The 27,688-nt window shown below is 32.9% G+C and overlaps 5 protein-coding genes across 5 annotated transcripts; 3 read left to right on the top strand and 2 right to left on the bottom strand.

Annotated features, from left to right (window-relative positions):
* Positions 2,816 to 4,915, top strand: LOC104747140 (bifunctional L-3-cyanoalanine synthase/cysteine synthase C1, mitochondrial-like). Its single transcript, XM_010468716.1, has 10 exons — positions 2,816 to 2,926; positions 3,044 to 3,153; positions 3,246 to 3,303; positions 3,387 to 3,650; positions 3,739 to 3,876; positions 3,958 to 4,009; positions 4,133 to 4,212; positions 4,307 to 4,366; positions 4,450 to 4,530; positions 4,638 to 4,915. Exons 1-10 carry the CDS (start codon positions 2,819 to 2,821, stop codon positions 4,734 to 4,736), a joined length of 1,050 nt encoding a protein of 349 aa, XP_010467018.1. The 5' UTR covers positions 2,816 to 2,818; the 3' UTR covers positions 4,737 to 4,915.
* On the bottom strand, positions 5,725 to 9,486 carry LOC104748595 (putative nucleobase-ascorbate transporter 10). Its single transcript, XM_010470210.1, has 14 exons — positions 9,342 to 9,486; positions 9,144 to 9,241; positions 8,220 to 8,396; positions 8,032 to 8,132; positions 7,872 to 7,947; positions 7,698 to 7,757; positions 7,234 to 7,439; positions 7,036 to 7,132; positions 6,837 to 6,923; positions 6,667 to 6,725; positions 6,469 to 6,560; positions 6,319 to 6,396; positions 6,050 to 6,204; positions 5,725 to 5,943 (listed from the first exon to the last, which is right to left on the bottom strand). The coding sequence occupies exons 1-14, from the start codon at positions 9,484 to 9,486 to the stop codon at positions 5,725 to 5,727; spliced, it is 1,650 nt and encodes a 549-aa protein (XP_010468512.1).
* On the top strand, positions 14,076 to 15,297 carry LOC104747141 (probable long-chain-alcohol O-fatty-acyltransferase 5). Its single transcript, XM_010468717.2, has one exon. It carries the CDS (start codon positions 14,120 to 14,122, stop codon positions 15,152 to 15,154), a length of 1,035 nt encoding a protein of 344 aa, XP_010467019.1. The 5' UTR covers positions 14,076 to 14,119; the 3' UTR covers positions 15,155 to 15,297.
* LOC104747142 (mannose-1-phosphate guanyltransferase alpha-like) lies at positions 19,716 to 22,943 on the bottom strand. The gene is made up of 13 exons (XM_010468718.2): positions 22,755 to 22,943; positions 22,545 to 22,642; positions 21,795 to 21,895; positions 21,643 to 21,721; positions 21,482 to 21,542; positions 21,354 to 21,400; positions 21,172 to 21,264; positions 20,985 to 21,075; positions 20,782 to 20,923; positions 20,558 to 20,708; positions 20,391 to 20,483; positions 20,194 to 20,305; positions 19,716 to 20,104 (listed from the first exon to the last, which is right to left on the bottom strand). Exons 1-13 carry the CDS (start codon positions 22,804 to 22,806, stop codon positions 20,004 to 20,006), a joined length of 1,221 nt encoding a protein of 406 aa, XP_010467020.1. The 5' UTR covers positions 22,807 to 22,943; the 3' UTR covers positions 19,716 to 20,003.
* Positions 23,131 to 27,569, top strand: LOC104747143 (anaphase-promoting complex subunit 2). The gene is made up of 16 exons (XM_010468719.2): positions 23,131 to 23,543; positions 23,650 to 23,721; positions 23,812 to 24,043; positions 24,241 to 24,521; positions 24,634 to 24,705; positions 24,792 to 25,036; positions 25,146 to 25,562; positions 25,648 to 25,849; positions 25,950 to 26,052; positions 26,142 to 26,224; positions 26,334 to 26,453; positions 26,546 to 26,634; positions 26,710 to 26,791; positions 26,871 to 27,047; positions 27,126 to 27,194; positions 27,288 to 27,569. The coding sequence occupies exons 1-16, from the start codon at positions 23,322 to 23,324 to the stop codon at positions 27,408 to 27,410; spliced, it is 2,589 nt and encodes an 862-aa protein (XP_010467021.1). The 5' UTR covers positions 23,131 to 23,321; the 3' UTR covers positions 27,411 to 27,569.

Here is a 27,688-nt window from a genome sequence, read left to right on the forward strand (position 1 = left end):
AATAGCCCAAACTGTAGAATATCTCAAGAAAGAATTCGAGATGAAAGACCTAGGCAAGACAAAATTTTGTTTGGGATTGCAGCTTGAGTACAGAAACAATGGGATCCTTGTGCATCAAAAGGCATATACAGAAAAGGTACTCAAGAGGTTTAATATGGACCAAGCTCACTCATTGACTAGCCCAATGGTAGTTAGAAGCTTAGACTTGGATAAAGATCCATTTGGTCCAAAGAAGGCCGATGAAGAAGTTCTCGGACCTGAAGTGTCTTACCTTAGTGCTATAGGAGCGTTAATGTTCTTGGCTAGCCACACTAGACCAGACATATGCTTTGCCGTGAACCTCCTAGCAAGATATAGTTCTTGTCCGACTATAAGGCACTGGAATGGTATCAAACATGTCCTGCGTTACCTACAGGGAACGAGAGACTTTGGTTTATTTTATACTAACTATAACAAAGAAGGTTTAGTTGGTTTTGCTGATGCAGGTTATCTATCCGATCCAGACAATGGTAAGTCACAAACAGGTTATGTGTTTACGCACGGTGGTACTGCGATCTCTTGGCGTTCCATGAAACAAACCCTTGTGGCCACATCGTCAAATCACGCGGAGATCCTAGCAATACACGAAGCCAGCCGTGAATGTGTTTGGTTGCGGTCAATAACTCAGCATATTCGGACAGACAGTGGATTGGACAACATCAAAGAAGCAACCGTAATCTATGAGGACAATACAGCCTGCATAGCGCAGCTTAAAGACGGTTACATCAAGGGAGAAGCACATACTGCCAAAGTTCTTCTTCACACATGAACTACAAAAGGCCAGAGAAGTTCAAGTGGTGCAAGTTCAGTCATGCGACAACTCAGCCGATCTCTTCACCAAATCTTTACCGACAACAACATTCAAAAAGCTCACGCACCAGATTGGAATGCGGAGGCTTAAGGACTTAGAGTGATGTTTGGAACAGCGGGAGCAATGTGTTATGTACTCCTTTTCCTTCACCGAGGTTTTGTCCCAATGGGTTTTCCTGGTAAGGTTTTAATGAGGCAGCACCCCCAAGCACATTGCTTCGATCCCATTCCAGCATAGGCACGGTCATCTCGTCCAAGGGGGAGTGTTGTGAAACACTTAGTGGATTCCATAGACCGGCCTGTATATCGTCCATAGATACTCGGCCTCTCGGCCATACTCGGTCCGCACATCTTCGGCCCATTAGCCAAAGCCTTCTCGGCAACACCTTAGTACTATGTCGGTTTAATTTAGGCCTTTGTATTACTCTATATATATGTAGCCTCGATCATTCATTCAATAATAAGATAAGAGATTTACTCCCTAAACTCTCTAATTCATAACATGTCTTTCATTATGATGTTTTAAAACAAAAAAAAAATCTGTGTAATTGGCTTCGCCCGGTTCGAGCGGAGACCTTCAGTGTGTTAGACTGACGTTATAATCAACTACACCACAAAACCATTTTCACTTTGAGTAATAATAAAGATAACGTTTTATTTGTTTATTCGAGCTTTGCATTAAATATGTTATCATAATTTTTCAAAAAGTTTGTTTACACTTAACTAGAACCCTTAGCTTCAATCTGAGTTTACAAAGTGTGTTTACACTCAAGTAGAACCCTCACCTTATCCATCCCATGTCTTCTTTACAAAGATATGAACAAAATAGAATCAATTATCTATTATTTTCATATATAGACAAAAGAAAATACAAATTTTACACATTCAAAGTTATTAAAATTATAAAACTTGGAGTGCACTTCAAGAACTCTACAAATATAAAAGAGAATCTGATTCAATGCATTTATTATTTTCATATAAAGAAAAAATAAAAATTTGATATTTTATACTAAATAAGATAAATCAATTCTATTAGTATAAAATATGAGTCATTTAGGATCCTATCGATATATACATTTTTGAAGACATTTATAAAATAAATCTCAAGTTGATACTTATTTACAGGCATGCCATTGGCATTAAATAATTAATTTAATAAACAAATTGATTTAACTTATATTTGATTTTTTTTATGGAAACTAAGTGTTTTAAAAGGTAACAAACATAATTGTCAATGTATACAGATTTTATTTCTTTATTTTATAAGGAAGTGAGTGAAGAGGTATTGTTCTTTAAAAATTTGAAAACCTGATTTGATGAAAAGTGACTTTTAGCCTCACATACTATATTTTACTTTCACGGGTTTCGCATAATGAGTTTTTGCGGATTAAAAATCTTTGAACATGTTGTGTGATCCGCCTAGCATGGTGGGTTTGGACTATAGAACCAACACTAAAACTATTAGTTTATTTTATATACTATAGATTTGTAGTCATAGTTTGGAAAATTAACTTATAAATTATTTAGTATATGAATTACAAAATATTACACATACTACAACACATTCTTAATATTCCAAAAAAAACATATATACACATAAAAATATACACTAACATACCATGCATATACCTCTGTTTAATTATAGAAAACAAAACTAAGTGTTTTAAAATTTTATATTCTATTTAATAACAAATTAAATGTAATTAAGTTATAAATTGTATAAAACGTAAGAATAAGAAAAAACATTCTAAACAAAATTATAAATTAATTAGATAAAATTTAATTAATTGGAAATTTGAAAACTAAATAAAATTAAAATTATTATTTAAAATATATTAATCTATAATTTAGTCTCGCGGTATACCGCTCGTGATAACCTAGTATATATTACAAAGCGTTTTATTTTATTTTGCGTTCATTGTCTTCCAACTTCAATTGCACTAGTCTACTCACTTGCATCAGCAACACCATGAGTAAGGTCGTGTCAGCCGTTGAATCTCCTCCTTCATCAGCTCAGAGACTCAAAGATCACCCCAAAGCTTTCGCATCCACTAACGTCAAAGGTGATGCCTCAATGGTAAGCAAAACATATAAGTATATTATATATATAAGTCTCAAAACTCAAAACTCGATCATGGTTTTCAATTTTTTTTTCCTTTCTTCATCTTCTATTGAAATTTTATCTGTATTTTAGCTCATTGGAAGAACCCCACTTGTATTTCTCAACAAAGTGACCGAAGGATGTGGAGCTTATATTGCAGCCAAACAAGAACATTTCCAATCTACTTGTAGCATCAAAGACAGGTGATTGTAAAAACCTTTAATCTTCACATCAAAGAACACATGTTTGAGTAAGTTAATACTTATTTTAAGATATTCTATTTTGTTGTCATCAGACCCGCTTTAGCCATGATTGAGGATGCAGAGAAGAAAAACTTAATCACCCCTGGAAAAGTAATTAGCATTTTTGTTTTTTCATATTTTAAATTTTAAAAGATAATAGTTTCTTACCCATTTAACTGATGCTTGATTCTCAGACAACATTGATAGAGCCAACTTCAGGAAACATGGGAATAAGTTTGGCTTTCATGGCTGCAATGGAAGGATACAAGATTATAATAACGATGCCTTCTTACACAAGCTTGGAGAGGAGAGTGACGATGAGATCCTTTGGTGCAGAGCTTGTCCTTACTGATCCAACCAAAGGAATGGGTGGAGCTGTTAAGAAAGCTAATCAACTCCTTGAGACCACTCCCAATGCTTTTATGCTGCAACAGTTTAACAATCCAGCAAACACCCAGGTTCTTTAGAGTTACAAAAAATTAGAAGTATAATGTCTTTAAAAATTGCATATCACATGAATATATGAGGGTTGGAACATTGGTGTAGGTTCATTACGATACAACTGGTCCTGAGATTTGGGAAGATACACATGGGAATGTCGATATATTTGTGATGGGAATTGGCATTGGAGGTACAGTCACTGGTGTTGGGAAATACCTTAAATCTAGAAACCCCAGTGTTAAGGTGATTGATTAATTTCTGAATATATCTCGGGAATATCAAAAAAGAGATTGCTTTTAATCACGAATGTGTTGCATATGGTAGATATATGGAGTGGAGCCTACTGAAAGCAACATACTCAACGGCGACAAACCAGGTGAACATTTTGAATCTTCAAAACTTTATTTGTTTTTATCCTATTTGCTTCCTGGTGGTCTAAATCAGTGGAATATCCAAGTTTTTGTGGTTGCTAATGCTAGAGTTTTGAACTTTGAGTTAGGTCCACATGAGATCACCGGCAATGGGGTTGGATTTAAACCGGATATATTAGATATGCATATTATGGAAAAAGTACTTGAGGTAATGTCTAAGCTAAACCTTCCATTGATCTTTTTATATTATATTAACTTTTAAAATGCTTATGTGTTTGTGAATATTTGCGCGAGAGGAACAGGTTAGTAGTGAGGATGCTGTAAACATGGCTAGAGAATTGGCACTGAAAGAAGGTCTCATGGTGAGTGGTTTTATTTTTCTTGTTTAATGAGATAATTAGTTAGTGTTTTCTTCTGATTTTAACAGTGGAAACCTAACTTGTAGGTTGGGATATCGTCGGGGGCTAACACCGTGGCAGCAATAAGACTAGCAAAAATGCCAGAGAATAAAGGAAAAGTCATTGTTGTAAGAGAGAAAAAAAATGTTTTCCATTTCTTTTCTGTGGTTTTGTTTTGATTTGTGACATGAACTGATCAGACGGTGCATTGGAATTTGCTTTTGTTTTTGGACAGACGATTCATCCAAGCTTTGGAGAGAGATATTTGTCGTCTGTTCTGTTTGACGAGTTGAGGAAAGAAGCAGAAGAAATGAAGCCAGTTTCAGTGGACTGATTTGGTTTAGTTTGATGAAGATAATCGTGGAGTAGGGACCAAAATATTGCGACAAAGCTCACAAAATAAAGAACGAGTGATTGTATTATGCTTGTTTTCGAGATAGTGAACTTTGTTTTAAAGTACTTTTAGTCTTGATTGTTTCTTTTAATAATAAAGCCTATGGCATGAACTATCCTTCTAAGACGACTACCATAGACTTAGTAAAGCTTATTGTTTACTTTCTCTCACATCCATCGCATCTTCTTGTAGCTCCCATTCTCTCATTATAGAAGAACTCATCAATGGTTGCTTCAGTTTTAGATGATCATTACTTAGCTTGTGTTGTAAGCTAAGTGACTGTCACAATGCAGTTTTAATGGTTATTATTATGACGAATGTGTTGACTGTTGAAGTTATATTTTTTTTGTTTCAGCAGATTCTTAAGAACACAACGGCTAATAAGAGAGGAGGTGACGGTGATGGTTCTAATCCTGAGTCTTGACATAAGTGTTTATCCTTTTGTTTTCTTAGTTTTTTTTTAATGTAGATAATATTGACAGAAAAAATGTGTTAATTTTGTAGGGATCTCTGGCTTTTCTATCTAGTAGTGCCAAAGCTGTTTTATTAAATGCAACTATAAATTTGTGTTCCTTGATTTTGTTTCTACGACCGGTCTTATTTGATATAGTATGTTCGTGTTTATTTTTCAGTAATTATAGTATCAAAACTCTTCAAATAGCTGCTAGAGAATGTTAAAATGTTGGAGGTTAAAGACATCAGTCTCTTAGAACATTGTTTAGATAAAAAAAAATTAAGCTCCATTCAGTACACTAACTTCTGATTAGCGGTTAACAACTTTTGGAACATTGTTTAGTAATAATCAAACAAACTAGTAAAGCTCAGAAAACAAACTGAATATAACACTCTAAAGTTCTAAGTAATAAAGAAAGCAGAAAGACAACATTCAAAAAGGCAAAAGCATAGAAGAAAATATTTTGTGAAAGTTTTAATGAGAAGGGAAGAATTTGTTGAGGCTGCAAGGCAGACCATAAAACTCATCATTTCGTACATCGAGATTGTATAGTCGGAACTTTTCCCACCATTTCAACCCGCAATCTTTCTTGGCTTCATCAGTCTCACGAGACAATGTGCAGTCAAGTACTATCGCTATAATTGCTGCAACTGTTGTGTGCGACATGAATATCACTCTTATCACATCTTCCAACTGTTTTGTATTCACATAAAAAAATTCCCATTGTGATAAGTTACAAAGAAAGCATTTGTGAGTTTAAAAATGTGTCTTAAAGTTTATAAGAAGATGATGTACTTACCCAATTCGAGCGATGCTCAGACCGCCAACCTCCATTGTAATATTCTCTGAAATATTGAGGGACTGAAATAGCCATAAAAAAGGAGAATCCCAAAATGAATTTGGTGTTGAAGCTATTGAGGTTGCAGAATTGTAGAAAGCTAAGTCCTGCAGAACCTGTAATCAATTGAATTTTATTTTATTTTTTTTAGTAATAAATAACAACATACTATTAATTAAATAAAAAAGTAATCTTAAACATGATACAAAACGATCAAAAAGTAATCTTACACACAAAACACAAGACGATGCAGTAAAGAGATGCCATGATTGGTAATGGTATGGACGCGAAAAAAGCTCCAAACTTTCCTGCATTTGATCAAAATAAATAAGTTACCAAACCAATAAAAAAATATGCAAAAAGGTTATAGCAAATATTACCAAAGATGGAGAAAAAAAGCATGAAGGTAGCTGATATTTGTATCACTCTCCGACTCCCAATCTTAGTCATCGCCAAAAGTCCAACATTTTCTCTGGACATTAAGTTACACTCAATAACCCATAATTACTAGCACTAAAAAAAATGAATAATAATAATAATAATAAGAAAAAATGTAAGTTAGGGAGGAATTTTGTTACGATGATGTTGTGATCCCTGTGATGCCTCCAAGCATGCCATTGAGTAATACTCCAACTCCCTACAAAATATTTAGTCAAATATTGAGGAGATGATGAAATATATAGTTAATAAAGGGTAAAAAGAGTATGTTTACTAAAAAGTGACTTGATTAAATTGATGCTAGACTAACCAGCCAGCCAGTACCACGGCTAACAACTGATGGTGGGATCGGTGTTGCACTTCCATATCTTGCGGATGCGTAGAACAAACCAGTCGACTACAATACTAGAATAAAACTTATCACTCCTTAATTCTAAACATATTAGATGATTATATATTATTTTTCTTGATATTTAATATCAAATTCATATATAAAAAGAAATTTTGACCTCAAATAGAGTGACCAAAGACGCAGCCATCATCGCGAACGAATCAGTTAGGTTGAAAGTTGGGCTTCCCCATTGAAACGGATATGGTATGTATATCCTATTGTTAACATAAAGATAAAAAAAATAAACATAAAGATAAAATTTGAATAACAAAATAGGAAAATCGCCAAAAACTACAATTTAAATAGTAGAACTGACCAAGGAGTGTTGGTTATGAGACCAGTACGATCTGTACGACAACTGGTTTGAGTAGTCTGAGGTTTGTGGTCATAGACACCACTCGATGTAAGTAGTTGAGCAAACAACCATACCACAGGAATACATAACACCATCCCATAACGGTCACATCTGTTTCCATCCCAAAGCATCACCCCTTTTTTCAACTTCATACAACGCGGTAAGTACTGCATCCAAAAAAAAATATAGAACACAGTATCTATTAATTGTAAATGCCAAAGCCAAAAAAACAAATTCTTAGCAACGATAAATTTTGTAAAATTAAAAAGAGTTAATTGTTTTAGGAAAATTCACTCGTAAAATGTAAACACAACCCCATATATATACTCGCGTCTGGAAACTACTTCTTTTAGATGATCTATAAAGTGTATACCCTACTTCATGTATGCAAGGATTTATAACAAGAAAAAGGCATAGACATTTACCTGAGTGATAAAAAGAAATAGGATCAACCCAGGAAGTCCTATTTCAACACATCTAGCTAACTGTAAAACGAAAGAATTTTACATCATAAAATTCATATATATTATAATGTATAACTATTCAATAACATAAATATTACCACTTTATATGGCTAAAAATAATATATATACACATACCAATGGGAAGCCGATATGGTAGAGTCCCAGTCCGGTAAATGTGGCCAAAGGAGCAATGGAGAGTGGGCTTAGAAATCTAATGAACACAAACCAAAATTACATTCGAGTTTAATGGTAGAGTCATAATCCCAGTAACGCAAAATAATATTATGCAATTTACCTGACAATATTTCTCCATATGCCTAGAAAACAAACAACAACTTGGAAACATCCAGTGATAATCAGAGCTCCTTGTATACTTCTCATTGTTCTAACAAATCTCTGATTTATTTTATTATCAAACAAATGTTTCTTAGTACAACATACATTGTAAAATTAATTAATGATAATATTAGTGTTAAGACTTACTTCAAAAGGATCAGTGTAGTAAGTGAACCTCGTGGAAGAAATGATGGAAGTAATTGGTATGATATATGCATAAGAAGCTGCAGCTATCACAGGCAATCGACTTCCAAAAAAGGTCTGGAACAATGTCGTTAGTCCAGAGACAAAAAGTAATGTTTGTATTACTTTAGCCTTTTCTGTCTGAAAAATGTTTAAAAAAATATATAGAAAATTCGATTGTCCAAAATATATAGAAACTGAAAAATGTATACAGAATTTTTTTAATGATTTAAAATCACTTGTCTTTATTAAAATATCTAGTTTTTTAAATTTATATTATTAGTATTTTTAATAACTATAATCTCAAAGATTACATCGATATACAATAGAAATATTGAAAAATTATATTTATGATAAGTTAATAAAACAATAAATTTTTACGCAATATTAATTTTAACTCGTGATTTTGTTTGTCTTGCCAAAGAGTATGACAAAAAAAAAATCGGTAGTTAACTATCAACTCTAATAAAAAAAGAGTGAAATACTAAAATATATTTTTGAGAATCATTATGATAAAATTAAAATCTATAAAATCATATAATTTCATTTGTGCGATTTTTTAATAATATTTTTATATTGTGTTTATAAATTTCAGATTTTGTCAAAATCAAATCTACAAAATTATTTGAAAACCCACTAAGGCACTGGAATCCGGAATTCATTGACGTCTAATTAAATCTAACCAGGAAATAAAAAAACCAGAGATTTTCCGACCTCTTGGACAAAACACTAGTCCTAACAACATGGTTTGTCGGAAGACAAGAGGAACTGACATAACAAAGATTTAGTAATTTTTTTAATAATTGTTGAATACGATGTGTTATAATTTTTAAGGTTGCTAAAAAAAATCCAATCTCTAAAAATTATTTGAAAATCATGTATACTTACATCACCACCTCCCATGAGTGGAACTAATAGACTTGGAATGAGAACTGTGATGCCAAGACTCAACAAGTAATGCTGGAAACCCAACACTACCGCTTCAACTGGAAACACCAAATGTATTACATTTACACACCCAAATTAGATATAAAATAGAAATAAAAAGTAAAATAATAACCAAAATTCAAATAAAACAAAACATACACCAAGGAGGAGGACTGTTGACGCAGTATTGAATTTCTGGGAGTTGTTCTTTTACCGGATGGGGTTGCAACTCCTCGGTCCGATTTCCTGCTCCCTTATTTCCACCACTACCGTTGTCGCCACTGCCACCACCACCATTTGCCATGGACGTAACTTTTTATTTTCCTTTATTCAAAGTGAACAACTCAATCAATAAACGGATCGGTTAACATTTAGAGAAAATATTGTATATACAAATATACCATCTTTATCAATCTTTCCATTGCATTCTCCTAAGAGGAGATAGGGACGGTGGAGAAAACTTACGTTTAAAACAATATCAAAGAAGCTTCGATAGATACGAGTCAAGTGAGAGGTTCCAGAGACTTTCGAAAAAAGGAATAATTGGAGAGTGAAGAAGAACAAGAAAGTCAAATAGCTAGACGTGGGGGTTATAATATGTAACCCTTTTGCCAACTTTTATTATTTTTGAGTGATTAAATGATACTTTGTATAATCAATGTAGTCATAAAATCCTAAATAACGTCAGTTTTGATATATGAAATTTGAAAGAAAAATCTTTTGAGATTAAATTGACCATATATCAAGAGATTCTGTATCTATACTAGTATTTTTGCAGCAGTTTTTGCTCAAAAATATTTTTTGAAAGTTTTTTATATTGAATGCCATTTAATGCTTATATTCATATCAAAACAAGTTTAGTTAATTTTCTCTACTATCCTTATAACCAAACACAATTAAAATATTTTAAATATCCATATATATAATGTTATATAATTAATATAGATATTTAGAAAATTTATTCCATATTTTAAAAAAATTATTCTCCTATCATCTCTTTTTGATTTTAAAATTTAAATGTAGTGAATCATCATATAATACATAAAGTTAATAAAAAGGTGTATTTTTCCTGCATATATTGTGATTTGAATTTTTTAAAATAAACATATATTACTCAATTAATATAAAAAGTGTGTGTTCAACATACATATATAGTAAATTTACTGTATATAGTAAATTATAAAATTTTAAGAAGTTTATAATTTATAACTGATATGTCTAAAACTTAATAAAAATTTTAAAATTATAAATATTTAAACATATTAAATTTTTAAAATTACACAAACGAGTTATATTACATGACGGGTTATATGACATTACAGGATTAAATTGATAATACTAAAAAATAAACTATCAGTAATATGATATTTCAGTACGGGTTAAATTCTCATTTTAATGTTTTAACAACTCCAATATAAAATATATCGAATCAAACTGATTTAATTAAGATTGTAGTAAACAAAAATTATTGTGCGGTATACCACGGTTTATATATAAATCAGAAAAATTAACAAAAGAGTATATTAACAAAATTAGTATTAAAATAGTACATTAACAAAAAAAAATTTTAAAAAATTATCCCGAGGTGTACTGCAGGTCATAATCTAGTTCTGAGATTAAAAGTTAAAACATAATGTTGTTATATAAATGCAATTCTTAGCTTTGAACATCAAAATGAAGGTGTGAAATTTTTTTTTTTTTTTTCTGATTTTCAGCGTTGTCGTAAGTAATAGCGGGTGAGGAGTTCAGGAAAGACGCAGAAAAAATTAAGCCAGTTTCAATGGACTGATCTTGTTTACGTTTGAAGCTCATCTAGGAGTAAGACCAAAATATTGCGACACAGCTCACAAAATAAAACGTGTGATTGTATCTTGATTTATATTATTTGAGAAATAATTATATATTCATGTGAAATTATCCCACGTGTCGATTGATCAATTAGATTTATGAGTAAAATTTAAAATTATGATACTTCTATCATTTTTGTTTGATTGTTTTATTAATTTAAATCATCGTATTCTACATAAAGTTACTAAAAAAACTTTAAAAACCTTATTTTCATTTGAATTAGATATGAATTTGAGAGAAAAAATAATTTTCTTTCTAATTAAAACTTCAATCAACATGCACCCAAACACTGGATTTTTAATTGGAAATAATCATTTTTTAGAATTACAAATCAAAAACTTTATACGGGGTTTTCAGTTTTATAAAGCTATACGCCTATACACTTTATGAAAATCAAAATCAAATATTGTATGTTGTTGATTACTATTAGACTATTAGTACTACCTAGACTCATAACATATTGTACCCATTTTCAAAGATAATAAAATCATATACGATAACAAAATTTGTTTTCATCAAACTATTTAGTTACAGTGCAAAATTTAATGACGAGTTTTATAAATGTGGATAGGAACTAGGAAGATGACAAATTAGGTGGGAGGTGAATGAGTACATCTAGGAAGATGACAAATTAGATATGAAACGATTGGATCCGTTTTTTTTAATTTTAACATCCTACTATATTAATTGAGAAGTACAAATATGAAACTAACATTAAAATGTGTAAAAAATTACATTCAATTGCCATTAGAAAATAATAATTAAGCTTAATTAACTAATTTTAAATAAATATAATTAACTAAAAATAAAAAACACTCAGAGATCAAATATTAAAAATCTAAAAAAATCTAAAATTATATTTTCTCTCTCTAATAAATTATAGACGAAATTACTAATTTTTTTTTAAAATATATAAACCAATCAGAGTTTTAAAAAATAAGATTTTATATCCAAGTATACAATACAATTATTTTTAATAACTAAATTCAAAGATTTTGTTAAGTTTTCAAATTATGATTCTCCTATCATCTTTATTATATTTTATTTACAAATTGTTTGGAATTTCCATATAATACTTAGAATTTAAAATGCATATTTTTTCTGCATATGTTGTGATTTGAATTTTTTAAAACGAAGATATATTACTCATTGTATGAAAATGTGTGTTTTAATTTCCACGTTGGCAGGTTGGTAAAACTAAATTTATATAAATGATAAATTAATAATTTTTATTTGCTCACAATTATAATATTAAAATTACTATTTTATATTTCACAAAATAATGATTCAACTACAACAAACAAAAAATATAAAACTATAATAATACGTCAAAAATAAAATACTATAATATTTTAAAATAATTATTATTCAAATAAACTAATAGATTTACATAAAAATTTAAAATATTATCTCAAATAAAATAACTTTAAAAAAAAATAAAACAATAATTTTTATTATTATATTATAATTTTTTTTAAAAATGTTGACCCGTGCTTTAAGCACGGGATATATCCTAGTAATATATTAATCAAGCATCCCATAATACTAACATATACAGTGGAAAACATATCACATAACCATCTCTAATAAAACATCAATATAATATTATCTCTAACCATTCTATCCAATAACCTAGCATATTTCTATAAAAGGTTTCAATATTAATAATGTAACCAAAACCAACAACACATAACCAAGATCCAAGATCATCTTCCTCCTCATTGCCATGATTCGACGTTACATATATCGGCACCACAAACAACAATTGAGATGTATAAGTATTATCACAAATACTTAGTGAGGCAATCCTCCCATCTACTAGGCTATACACACAAGCGAAAAGACAAGCATAAGCAATTCAAAAAGAACAACCAAACCAGGCAAGAAAAAGACACATCCGCAGTCTGCTGAACACTAGAATCGATCGAAAATCTATTGGTGTCGACCGACAGCCTCATCAGTCCATCGTGAAATCACACGACTTTGTATCCTAGCATCAATTCCCATCGACAGATCACAGTCTCCACGAGCCACAAACTCGTCCTTGGCACTCGTAGTAGCCAAACCAAGCCACAAACAACCACGAAATCACACAAACACAGAAGGGAATCAACAGTGGCGGCCCAACATTGTGGGCTGCCTAAAGCAAAAAAAAAATTTGTTGCCCTTTAAGTAATAAAAATGTGCATATATTGCTGTTACCGAGTTTCAAACCTGCATCCTAGACACCTAAAGAAACAGGGGACAACCACTGTATTACAAGGGTTTTGTTGTTTTTGATGCCCCAAAATGTTATATATATTTTGGCGCCTAAAGCCCTTGTTTCATTGGCTTTAGGTCAGGGCGTCCCTGGGAATCAATCACCAATCAAAGAAACACATTAAACATAAGTCTAATCGCTCAGATAAACCACGGATCATTAAACTTTTTAAAATCTATAATTGATTGAATAAGTATAAATGAGTTTTTATAAGATGATAATGTACGATAAAGCTGTTTATCCGCCAAACTTATGTGATATAATTATATAACTATCTTTTTTATATAATTGATTAATTGTGTTTGTGTTGTTATTTTATCTATGACATCTCGTTATTAACAAATGAAAACAGAAACTATGCCATCTCGTCTGGTTTGAGAATTCTTAAGATGCGTCTTACACCTTCTTTTGTCACTAAGATTGCCAGATTTGGTATTAGTATTATTCTCACTAAACTATGCCACAGTCTAATAAATCATACTTACCACAAACTTTGATTAAGTGAAGTTGCACAAACCTTAATCCAACTTTACTAAACCAGAGTTACCAATCATTCTCTAATCCTCATTTTCATATAAACATTTCTCATTACTTTTTTTTGTATGGTTGAGGATTTTTAAAACCATATTAACTCAAGACTAACAACAAAAGTAGTCGATCTTAATGCTCTTCGTACTATAATTATTTAATTCAATTTAATTCTCACCCACTATGTAATCGGTGCCGTATCTGCGAACAGTTAACTTAAATTCCCATTAAAAGATCAGCCAAGTTACAACTTTTGGTGATTGGCTAAAACACTCAACAACAAAACACAAAGATCTAAGTCATGGAGGAAGAACTTAAGAGCTTGATCAAGGTATTGGTTATTGCAATCATGTCCATATCTTATTGTTACTATTTACCACCCAAAATCAAATCTGGTATTCCTCGATTCCTCTCTGTTTTACCCATCGTTGCTTTGTTTCTTGTTCTTCCTCTGTTTTACTCCTCTGTTCATTTATCTTTCATCACAGCATTTTCCCTCACATGGCTCACAAATTTCAAACTCATTCTCTTTTCCTTTGATAAAGGTCCTCTAATCCCAATTCCTAAAAATCTCCTATGGTTCCTCTTCTTTACTTGCTTCCCAATCAAAGCCCAACAAAACCCTAAACCTAACACTCATTTGCCCAAATTAGTTTTCGCCATTAAAGTTGCTATATTTGGTGTGCTACTACATTTGTATGGTTACAAACAAAGTATGCCTCCCATTCTGCTGATGGGTCTCTATTTTGTACATCTATATCTAGAGATTGAGATTATTTTTACGTTACTCAAAGTTTTTATCTCTATATCTCTCGGGTGTGAGCTCGAGCCACAGTCAAACAAACCATACTTAGCCACATCTTTACAAGACTTCTGGGGTCGTAGGTGGAATATTATGGTTCCGGCTATCCTCCGGCCAGCCGTTTACACACCAATGCGGCGAGTTTCTGAACGCCGGATGAGCTCTAGTTGGGCTTTGTTTCCGGGGATATTGGCAACGTTCATCGTCTCCGGTTTGGTTCACGACTTGCTCTTCTTCTATTTAACTCGTGAGATGCCTACAGGGAAAGTTACGCTGTTCTTCGTGTTACAAGGCGTTTGCATTGCGGCGGAATTGGCTGTGAAAAAGAAGACAACGGTGATGCAGCGGTGGAGGTTGAGTCCCACGGTTTCACGGATACTCACGGTAGGGTTTGTATTTGTGACTGGTTTTTGGTTGATGACACCTCAGCTTACAAGAAGTGGCGTTATGGAGAAATACACCAATGAAGCTTTGTATTGTGTTGATTTCGTTAAGCATAAGTTACTTTGGCTTGTTGGGGATATTTACAACTAGTCTTAATTAAACACAAGTTAATCGTTAAAATAAACACAATTTAATCGTTGTTTAGTCTTTTAAGAGTGTTTACAATCAGCGTTTTGGTTTGTTTTAATTTGATTTTTAAAAAGAAAATAAAATCATTGGAATTTTGTTATAAATCGGGTTGGTATGTTTTATAATTATGTGATGTAAACATCAGTGGTCAAATAATATATATCTTATTTATTTGATTAAATAATATTATATCTTATATAATATAAGAAGGTTTTTCTCAACTTCTTCTAATAACATGACACATGTCTTCTTATATAGCTGACATATGTTCTCATTCTCAATTTAGTTCAAAACTATGGGTTAAAGAAACTTACATAGATCCATTTCAATTCCCTAGCCAACAAGACATAAACTCATTTTAATTTTAATTCAAAACTATGGAGCAAACAAACCAAAGAAACAAAAAAAAATAGGTCTTTTTCCTAGCCAAAATAACTAATTAAAAAGGTTAAATATATTTTCTTTCTTCTCCACGCCTCTCTGCTTCTACGAACTTGGCATCATTTCGAAGCATCAACTACATAATCTGAAAAAGTATTAAGGTTTTATTTATGGTTGGTTGTCCCTCATTTCTCACATCATCATCAATTCTATCACCTGCTTTATTCCTCTTTGATGATCTAATTGGTTAAAAATCACATTATTTATTATATAGAAATAGAAGTACTAAGATTTATCTTCCTCTACCAAATCTTTAATTATTTTTTTTTTTAATTTAGTATTATTTCATAGCAAGAATCTCTAAAGTTTACTTTTGTTAAAGAAAAAATAATATATTTTACAAAATATATTTATTGTATTTTGTTTTTACAATTTATAAAATTTTCACTTATTTTTTTTTATCGCAACAGGAACTTTATTACTTAACTATTTTTATCGGTTTCACATGTCAATATTTACTATATATTAAACTATAATAAAGTAGAGTTGTGAGAAATTGTCATTTGGCACCTCTCTATTTTTTTAAACATGTGTCATTTTTTCAATTTTAATGAAATAAAAAGACACATTATTGTTAATCTAAAACTAAATTGTCTACACACATGTGTCAGTTTCTATAGATTTACATTTACTTCTCTCAATCAGTGTTCAAGAAAGCGCTAGGTGGTATCTGGGCGGTGATCCAGCGCCTAGCGCCTAGAACGCTTAGTCGGGGCCTAGACGGTTTTTAGGCGGTTTAGGCGTTTACAACATAAAATATTAAATATATAAAATTATACAAATATATATGTTATAAAAATAAAAAAATATAAATTATAAACAAAAGTAAAAAAATACATGTATTTAAATTATATTAACAACATATAAATGTTTATAATTACATATATAGATATAAAACATAATAATTTAATATATGTAATTTAAAAATCAAAAATAAATATTAAAATACAATTTATGTAATTTTAAGCGGTTTAGGCGGTCATCTAGGCGTCTGCTGAGCGCCTAGCGCCTAGGCGGCCGCCTAGACCGCTTTCTTGAACACTGCTCTCAATCAATTACCTTTATGACATTATGGGTGGACGTTTTCTTTTGTTCAAACTGTTCATGTTGCAATAATGCATATGACCAAATTAATTACAATTAATATGTTTTATAACTGTATATTGCTATGAATGTGATTATTCAGAATAACGTGTCAATGAAATTCCTTACAAACTTCAAACAATGTTTAGCTATATATCTTTCTTTTCCCATCATTTCCCATGGTATTTTTTCTTAATATTATTTCNTTAATCTAAAACTAAATTGTCTACACACATGTGTCAGTTTCTATAGATTTACATTTACTTCTCTCAATCAGTGTTCAAGAAAGCGCTAGGTGGTATCTGGGCGGTGATCCAGCGCCTAGCGCCTAGAACGCTTAGTCGGGGCCTAGACGGTTTTTAGGCGGTTTAGGCGTTTACAACATAAAATATTAAATATATAAAATTATACAAATATATATGTTATAAAAATAAAAAAATATAAATTATAAACAAAAGTAAAAAAATACATGTATTTAAATTATATTAACAACATATAAATGTTTATAATTACATATATAGATATAAAACATAATAATTTAATATATGTAATTTAAAAATCAAAAATAAATATTAAAATACAATTTATGTAATTTTAAGCGGTTTAGGCGGTCATCTAGGCGTCTGCTGAGCGCCTAGCGCCTAGGCGGCCGCCTAGACCGCTTTCTTGAACACTGCTCTCAATCAATTACCTTTATGACATTATGGGTGGACGTTTTCTTTTGTTCAAACTGTTCATGTTGCAATAATGCATATGACCAAATTAATTACAATTAATATGTTTTATAACTGTATATTGCTATGAATGTGATTATTCAGAATAACGTGTCAATGAAATTCCTTACAAACTTCAAACAATGTTTAGCTATATATCTTTCTTTTCCCATCATTTCCCATGGTATTTTTTCTTAATATTATTTCTTATGAAGTTTTTTATAAAAACATGATGTCTTGCAGTATGATGATTAACATATTAATTTCTCTAGGACTATTTGAAAAAATTGTTCACAAAGCCATGTCAATGTTTTTTTTTTTGGTATCAGAGTCTTGTCAATATTTATTAGCATCTTTCAAAGGATTATGTTTTATTATAGTCATGAATTAAAGTTTTTGCATTGTTTTGTAATGTGATTTTTTAACTTTCAAACTATAGTTGGAAGTCTTAAGTGATGAAGATGAGTCTAATGCTTGACTCCTAAAGCACAATCTCTTTGGCTTTGAACATTCACACATAATATTATAGTTATAAGTCCCTTAGATTTCTCCTCTTAAGTCCTCAGATCTTCAACTACAATATATTTCTAAGTTTATGTTTTGTAAATTTGCTTTCTTTTTCATTTTTAAAAGTTCTTTATTCCCATAACCAAAAAAAAAAATTTACTGTGCATATTGATAAAAAGATTGAGCCTAATTTTACCGTGTAATGCATATATAAATGGTCAAAAGATCACATATTTCTTTATGCCTCTTTGGAATCACTTCCCAAAATTTACAACATCCTTTTGCATTACACGGAAAAACATTACAGAGACCTATTGTAAAATATTTAATATATATATACACATATTGTAACCTCAATACTTTCATCAAAGACATATGTCAATCATTAAAAGTGGTCTAAATTATAGTAGATTAACCTGTACAAAAGCAAAAGTACTTTTATATCACATTGGTATTGTTTGAGTTGCCAATCATACCTCATGTCTATTTTCCTGTAATCCTTACTCCATCTGTCATTATGCCGAGAAAAGTTTAAACAATTTCTAATGGTTATCTATATTTTTATATTTTACATTTAGGGTATAATTTTGAAGAGATATGGTTTAGTATTTAGAGTATAAGATTGAAAGCATGATGCTATTTTAGTATTTTTAAAATTTAGAAATGATTTGCTAAATTTAAAACCAAAACTTATTTTTATGCAATATGTGAAAATTGTCTTTCTTTTAACACACTTCATAATTATAAACTTATAAATTTATGTATTTAAATTCTTTTCAAGGCATATATAAATAATATCATGAACATTTCATGTATAATTTAATAAAATTTGATTTTATATATAAAATATTTGATTTTATAAACCACGTGGGTAACTTTCTAGTAGAAAATATTAGCATATACAAACGACATAGAGGAAACAATGGATCGCCATAACATAACAACTTTCTCAACCTGCTGGAAAGCTTCACCAAACCATGGTGTAACGCAACTTGAGGAGTTTCTTCAGATAATACACGTTTTGCTTCAGCATTTTGTACAGTTCCGAACTTCGGATACACATCACTACGAAACCAAACTAACTTCTTGTTATAAACATAAAATTTGCACGTACGCGTTACGTTACTTACGTAGAATTTGCACGTTTTACGAGGACGTGTACATGGTCAATTCCGATGTACTGCAGGAACCGATGATGTTGCGAAGTACCAAAAAAAATTGATCTGAATATCAAAAACCATAACGATTTGACAGTCCTCAGTGTCTTGCAAAGCCGGGGGATGCAGAGAGGCTTGTCTACGATATGGGGCAAAAAGCAAGCTAATTCTCTACCAAAGATCACTACAATCTTAGAAGTCTTGAGTGCCTGCCATCTGTGTATGTTTAAAGACTTAACACCATGCATAATTGCTTATGATTCCATATTCCCATATATGTATGAGAATTTTGAGAAAAAAGTATAGGGCCATTATGCTATTATCAGCGAGAGAAATACAACCTACGTTGTTTTCACAAGAAGAGAACAATTTGTTGAAAACCTCTGTGATGATGGTACTTAGATCGATTACGCCTTTTCGAATCAAGATGTAGGTTTTCACAAGAAGAGAACGCTATGGTTCATCGATCTTAAGTCTGCAACCTTTACTGGTGGTACCTGAGCAGATTGGACTCACTGATCTTAGTAGATACCCAAGTATATCTACCCCACTTTTGGTACCTACTCCCACATCTGCAGTATTTGCACGAACCGGTTTACGGTACAACTTCTCAGCAATGACTTTCTTACAAAATTCTCAGCAATGTCTTCTTTTTTAACTCTTTTCTCCATAATTTCTTTTAGTATATAAAACCAAAGTACAATGAGAGTTTACAAATCTTCCATAGGTTCTACTAACACAAAATCTAATCCTGTGAACTCGTTTAAGTAGGACAAAACTCAGAAAGAGTAATCCTAGCCATAGGAAAAGACGAGTGGGCTCGCAAACTTCGCACTGCGTTACGTCTGTCTGTATTTCTTTTCCGGTTTCAGTTAAAAAACAAATCTGAACAATAATCATCGTGATCAATCACAAGATTATATCTTCTTGAACACTAACATTAAGTGTCTTATTCTGAAGAACAATGCTTCCTATGACTGCAACTTCGTCTTCCACGGTTACAGCCTCACCTACAGATACAAATTAATCATAAAAAAAAAAAAAAATAGCGAAATGATTTGAAGAACAAAAAAGCTTTAAGAAAATACAATGAAGTTACCAAGAATAGTAATCCCAAGCCTCTCACTGTAATCTCCACTAGCCTGAACTCTCGACCATCTACCTATGGATGATTTCCATCCGATGATTGAGTTTATAACAACAGCATTGTCCTGCATTTAACCAGATCAGAACATTAAACAACAAATCTTTTGTATTCATAACAAGAACAACATTGCAAGCACCGATTCAAATTACCTTGATTTCAACATCGTCTAAGATTATGCAGTTAATAAGCCTTACACCAGGTCCAACACGAACATTTGCTGAGATCGACACATTTGGACCAATCTTGATCCAAGAAATTTAAGTTGGTCATTTGCAAACTAAATAAGAAGTTTAGTTATAATTCATGAGAAACTTACCTTTGCGGTTGGATGCAGTTTTACGGATGGGTGAATATAAACATCACCAATGATCATCGGTTTCCTGTTAGTACCATCTCCTGAAGCTAAAAGATGAGGCGATGTTTGGCGGAATTGGGAAAGATATAGAGACGAGCATTTCAAAGATTTCCTATTTAAAGCAATTTAATTAGCACAAGGAGTAATCCAAGAACGTCTGCAACAATTATTTACAACCAACTTACCCTGGAGTCTTTATCTGTTCCCAGAAATCCTTATTCTCATATGTGTATAGTTGTTTCTTTCCAGCAAGAGGTGACAATATATCTTGATCTAATCTCACAAAATCCGCAGGAACAGACCTTGTAGCGGATTGGTAGTTGCTAGCTGCCAAATTTAAGGTGATTAGACAATGAATATCTGAGAGAGGCTTATAATGAATACTCACATGTGTCTCTTATTTGGCTATATACTTCTTCAATGGCTTTGAAGATATCTGAGGTAAACACATAGACACCACAGTTTATCAAGTCACTGACCTGCATTGAGTAGATAACAAGGAAATTTTATAAGGTACACAAGATTCAGAGCAAGTGAAGGAAATAAGAAAACAGGATAGTTTTGGAGATAATTACGAAAGTCTCGGGCTTCTCTGTATAATGCAGGAGCTCTTTAGTATCCGGATCAGCTATCAATTCTCCAAATTGGCTGGCTGCTTCTGCAGAAACCTGAAGCGAAAAAAGCGATATTCAAGAATGTATGATCTTTATGTTTGTTTCCTTAGTAAAATCTAAAACAACCAATCAGGACAACCAACCTTGATTACTAGCATAGTTCCAATACCACCATATCTTCGATGTGCATCTACAAAAAGTAGTGAAGTTACATCAAATTATAAAAAAATGGAAACAATGGAGGAGATTTGAGATTTAAAAGTGAGATTACCGAGTATGCCCTGAAGAGGGAAAGAACAGCACACATCACAGTTCAGGAGGAAAACATGCGACTGTTCAAGATGGGAGAATAAAAATTAGTAGATGAATCAAGAAAAAAATGACTGAGTGAAGCAGGAACTAAAATTGAGAATGTATCATGAGAGTTCAAACCGGTTTTTCTTCCATAATTCTATCACGAAAGTAATAAAGAGCACCGGCTGAGCCATGGGGTCTATCTTCTTTTAAGTATCTACATAACAAGAGCATGCATGAGCAGAGAAGGTTTTACATTAGACACCAAAAACACAAGTGCTATAACTTACCGCACTGGAATTTTCAGCTCGTTAGATATCGAAGAGACATACAAAGCGAATTCTCTTTCGTCGTAAAATCCAATCAGAAAGATCTGAGCCAGATTTGATATCTGTCCATGTCAAATAAACAAAATCTGATATGAGCAATCAAAATTCCAAAAGTTGAGGACTTTCCCAAGTATTATTTCAGTCTTAACCCATTATTCTGGCTAGCTTGAGATACTAATGTAACAAGATAAAGTTCATAGCTTGGAAACTAAAAATCATACAAGAACAATCCTTTTTCCAACGTTGTAGATCTTGTTTTTCTAAAATTCCAGTAACAAAGTAAGAGTACTAGATTGGAAAAAACTCAGGTTGTATGTAACAAACAATCCATGCCATGCCATAAGAGTACTAATATGGAACAAACTCAGGTTAAAACAAAACAAGCCATGCCACAGAAATCAACATTTCAAAGTTGAGAACTTTCCCATGTTTCTAGCATCCTTAAAGTAATTATACAAGGAAAAACTCAAAACTGGAATCATACAATACCACATTGACAATACATCATACTGCGATTTCAAAATTTCTAAGAACAAAACAGATTGAGGTGCAACACAAGGACGCATTCATGTAACTGAGCTTAACAATATACTTAAGAGCTAGTCACAATTCCAAGATTCTAACTCTATGAACCCTTTTACTTAATCATCTAAATGATAAGAACAAACGCAAGATTCATGGATCAAATAGTAAAAAAAAAAAAAAACAAACCTTTTTACAAGCAGAGATAGGATGATGAATCATGGGTTGACCAGCCAAAGGAATCAATGGTTTCGGTGTATTGAACGATAAAGGACGAAATCGAGTTCCTAAATCGAAACCACATTAACAAAAACCAAAATCAAAATCACATTTTTTTTTTTTTTCTTTTCTTTTCTTTTTAAAATAATATAGATCCACAAAAGAAAAAAAAGATGTTACCTTTGGTCGGACCACCAACCATGATCACGGCGACGACTTTCTCGTCCGACATGGTGGTCGATTCAAAACCCTAGATTCACGATGATCTGGTCTTTTTGTTTATAAAAGGTGGGTATCTTTTCAAGTCTCGAATATTCTAAGGTTTTTGAATTTAAGTAGAAGAAACAGAGCAATGAGAGCTTGGAGCCTCCTAAAAAAAATAAAAATATTGATTCTGGTAGTCAAAATCAATAAGTCCCGTCTTTAATTATCGAGACTGTTTCCTTAAAAACCCTAACCGGGAATCATGGGGTGATTTACAAAATCAGAATCAGCCAAACCCGGTTTAACCGGTACAACCTAAACTAAAAAGGATGAATTACAGTCGGCTCTACCCTCAATCCGGTGACGACAGCGAGGAGATACAACCCAACCATCACCACCGCCGAAGTCAAGAACGCCTAGTGAAGTGAATTGAGTTTCTGATTTTTATCTTCTTAGTCAGTGAATTACAACACGGTGAAGTCTCTGGGTCTGGGCAAGAAGGAATTAGGCTTTTAGGAAGTTTTGAAGTGAAAAAAAAAAAAGATGGAAGCTTTGGGTTCATCTGATTGCAATTTAGAGATTTTGGAAACTCTCTCAGACGATGCAATTCAGGAGATTACTGAAAGCTACGATGGTTTTTTCACCACTGTGGAGTCTCTCATTGCCGGCACAGGAGTTGAAGATGAGTTTTTGTCTCATGTGTATTGTCTCTGCAAGTACGGGCTTGATTCTCTTGTTCGTGACCACTTCCTCAGATCACTCGAGGTATATTATTATTAGCTTGTTCCTACTTAGGTAACTGATCTGTTTGGGAAGTATGTTTGTTCTCTTATTTGGTGGTTTCTGCGGGGACATTTTTTTCTTGTTTCAGCAAGCTTTTGAGAAGGGAGGTGCATCGAGTTTTTGGCATCATTTTGATGCTTATAGTGAGAAGAAACTTACTGTAAGAAGATACATACATATACACGCTTCGTTGATGCTTTGTTTGCTATTCACTTCTAGTTTTGACTAAAAATGGATACTTTTGGGGCAGAATTATGGAGAGGAGATTCAGGTTGTGTTATGCAAGGCTTTGGAAGAAATTTCTATTGAGAAGCAGTATCATGAGAAGTGTCTGTCCATATTGGTTCATGCTTTGCAGTCGTTTAAACAACAGTCATCAGAGGATAGACAGAACTCAGATACAGAAAGAGTTCATCTTTTTTTGAGATTCCAGTCAATGTTGTCTTCTACTCTAATGACAACTCTTCCACAACATTTTCCTGGTATGTCCATCTTTGATAGCTTGTTCTTTGTTGATTTTGTATTTTAGTTTGATTTACACAACCAATGAGTCAGTAGTGTGTTCCTTCGTAACTATCAATGTTATTTTCTGATTTCATTGCTTGGAAGTTTGTTTTATATGTTTGCCACTTGTTCAATCATTACTCTCATATTGTTCCTCTCTTTATTATGTTCTTAGAAATACTCCACTGGTATTTTAAGGAAAGGCTGGAGGAGTTAAGTGCAATCGTGGATGGAGATAGTATTGAAGAACGAGAGGATGATTGCATGGATTTGGACGAGAAGTTGAGATATAAAAATGGAGAAATGGATGTTGATGAAGGCTATGCCCAAGGAAAACGTTTGGGACATGACAAGTTGGTAAAGAACATTGGGAAGGTGGTCCGTGACCTTAGAAGCATTGGCTTTACATCTATGGCTGAAAATGCTTATGCTTCTGCCATCTTTTTGCTTCTTAAGGTATGTTTATGCATCAGAGACTTTATCTCCCTCACTAAGAGTTATAACATGGTATAGGTAGTGACTATACATACGAATAACTTGTACTCTGTTTGGCAATGTTATACGGCAGGCGAAAGTCCATGATCTGGCTGGTGATGATTACAGGACGTCTGTTTTGGAATCAATCAAAGAATGGATTCAGGTAGGTTTTGCTGGTGAGATTCTCACTGCACCATCAGATTAGTTTGGTAATTTTGAGATACCTGATCTTTTAATGTCTCTTTTCAGACTGTCCCTCTACAGTTCCTTAATGCACTTCTTTCTTATCTTGGTGATTCTGTAAGTTATGGTACCGCATCTTCTGACCTCACGTCCCCTCTGGCTTGTTGCCCATCTCCTAGCTTTTCCAGAGTGGTGACTCCTTCCGAAGGAATTGTTAGGTGGAAACTACGGCTAGAGTATTTTGCGTATGAGACACTGCAAGATTTAAGGATAGCCAAATTATTTGAGATCATTGTTGATTATCCTGAGAGGTATTTTTACTTTTTTTTCTCCCCACATATCTCACTCGAGACTCAATTCAAATATTGCAACAAGTCGAATTATCTTGCATCTCTGATGGATTTTTTGGTGCTGCAACAGTTCTCCTTCCATTGAAGACTTAAAACAGTGTCTTGAATATACTGGACAACATTCTAAGCTAGTTGAATCTTTTATTTCTTCGCTGAAATATCGTTTGCTCACTGCTGGTGCATCAACCAATGATATATTGCATCAGTATGTATCGACTATTAAAGCCCTTCGAGCAATAGACCCAGCTGGTGTATTTCTGGAAGCAGTGGGTGAACCAATTAGAGACTATTTACGGGGGAGGAAAGACACCATTAAATGTATTGTTACTATGCTTACTGATGGAAGTGGAGGGAATGCTAATGGTTCCGGTAATCCTGGGGATAGTCTTCTTGAAGAATTAATGAGGGATGAAGAAAACCAAGAGGATACCGGTTTTGACGATGATTTTCACACTGATGATAAGCAAGCCTGGATCAATGCTTCCCGGTATCCTTCCTGTTGTATATATTCTTGATTATAATCGCATTGGATTTATTTGTCTGACACCTTTTAATGTGCTTTGTCCTCTCAGGTGGGAACCGGACCCTGTCGAGGCTGATCCTTTAAAAGGTAGCCTCAGTCAGAGGAAGGTAGACATACTTGGAATGCTTGTTGATATAATAGGATCAAAAGAGCAATTAGTAAATGAATATCGTGTTATGCTTGCGGAAAAGCTTCTTAACAAGACTGATTATGACATCGACACTGAGATACGCACTGTGGAACTTCTCAAGGCAAGCTCCATTTTAACACTCTTAAGTTCGACTTTACCAAACTATTGGATTCTTTCTATAGTGTTGAATCTAACTTTACCTTCTCTGATTATGCCAATAGATACATTTTGGAGAAGCCAGTATGCAAAGATGCGAGATAATGCTGAACGACTTAATTGATTCTAAGAGAGTGAACACCAACATTAAAAAGGCATCCCAAACAGGTTGTTATATTTCTGAATTGTTTACTCGTGCAAGGTGGATACTTGTCTGATTCTATTACTTAGTATATGTGTCCATTGCTTCTGTTTAGGCACCGAGTTAAGAGAGAGTGAGCTATTTGTTGATACTCTTACCTCGACAATACTTTCAACAAACTTCTGGCCACCAATTCAGGTATTCATATATTCTTCCCTCTGATTTTTCATCCATCATGTCATACACACATGAGGCGTATAGATTATTGTGATAGCTTCCATTTACTGAATTAAAAGTGGAATTTCAGGATGAACCTCTAGAGCTACCAGGACCTATTGACAAGCTTCTATCAGATTATGCCAATCGGTATCATGAAATCAAGACCCCTCGTAAACTACTTTGGAAGAAAAATCTTGGCACTGTCAAGGTACATCTAGCATAAACACTTAAGTGAACGATTCATGTTTTGGATTATTGGATAAATCAGATACCTCTCTGAAATGGCTTTGATGGATTCAGTTGGAGTTGCAATTTGAAGACAGAACTATGCAGTTCACGGTCTCCCCCACACATGCAGCCATTATAATGCAATTTCAAGAAAAGAAAAGGTTAAATTACAAGAATCGATCAATACAGATATAACCTCTTCAAAATGTTTAATTGAAATCACGTAATTTTTTCAGTTGGACCTCTAAAGATCTTGCTGCAGTCATTGGGGTACCCGTTGATGTATTAACCCGAAGAGTAAACTTTTGGATAAGCAAGGTATATAATGTAATTGTAGTCTCTTGCTTTAAACCACTCGTGTAGAAAAAAAGCTTATTTGCAACTTTCCTGCACTTAGGGAGTTCTGAGAGAATCTACAGGAGTAGACTCAACTTCCAACGTGTTAACACTTGTTGAATCCATAACTGATTCCGGAAAGAACGAAGGCGAGGAGCTTCTAACAGGCGATGAAGAGAGTGAAACATCGATTGCCTCTGTGGAAGATCAACTTCGCAAAGAAATGACCATATACGAGGTATGTAAAATTCTTAGGAAACCTCTTCATTCTCCAGAAATATTATAAATCCTAAACAAATTATCAACCATGTTTCAGAAATTCATCATGGGAATGCTCACAAACTTTGGTACCATGGCATTAGAACGAATCCATAACACTCTTAAGGTACAATCTGATATATCAACCTAACTGATCCTACAACATTGTTGTCTTGATCATTGATCATTGCTCTGTTTTTTTTTTTTTTCTTCCTTGTAGATGTTTTGTGTGGCTGACCCTTCTTATGACAAGTCACTGCAACAGCTTCAGAGCTTTCTTTCTGGTTTGGTTTCCGAAGAGAAACTAGAGTTTAGAGATGGAATGTATTTGTTAAAAAAGTAGAAGAAACCTTTTCATGTGTTTGACTAGAACTAGTTTTGTCTTTTGTATCAAGATCCTTGTCTTCTTGCTTTCACATTGTCCTTAAAGAAATTGTGCTCCAAGTGATATACTGTTACCACTTTCCAAATTGATTAACGGAAATGAAACTTTTTCTACTCTTCTGGACGTGTAAACGATACCTTATGGTCTTATGGGTTATCTCTGTCTATATAATAAAGAAGATATCAACAATGAGTGAGGACCTAAGCTCGTAATAATCTCAAAAGCTGAGAACTTGA

This window comes from Camelina sativa, chromosome 15 (assembly GCF_000633955.1).
Source record: "Camelina sativa cultivar DH55 chromosome 15, Cs, whole genome shotgun sequence".
Lineage (NCBI taxonomy): Eukaryota > Viridiplantae > Streptophyta > Magnoliopsida > Brassicales > Brassicaceae > Camelina > Camelina sativa.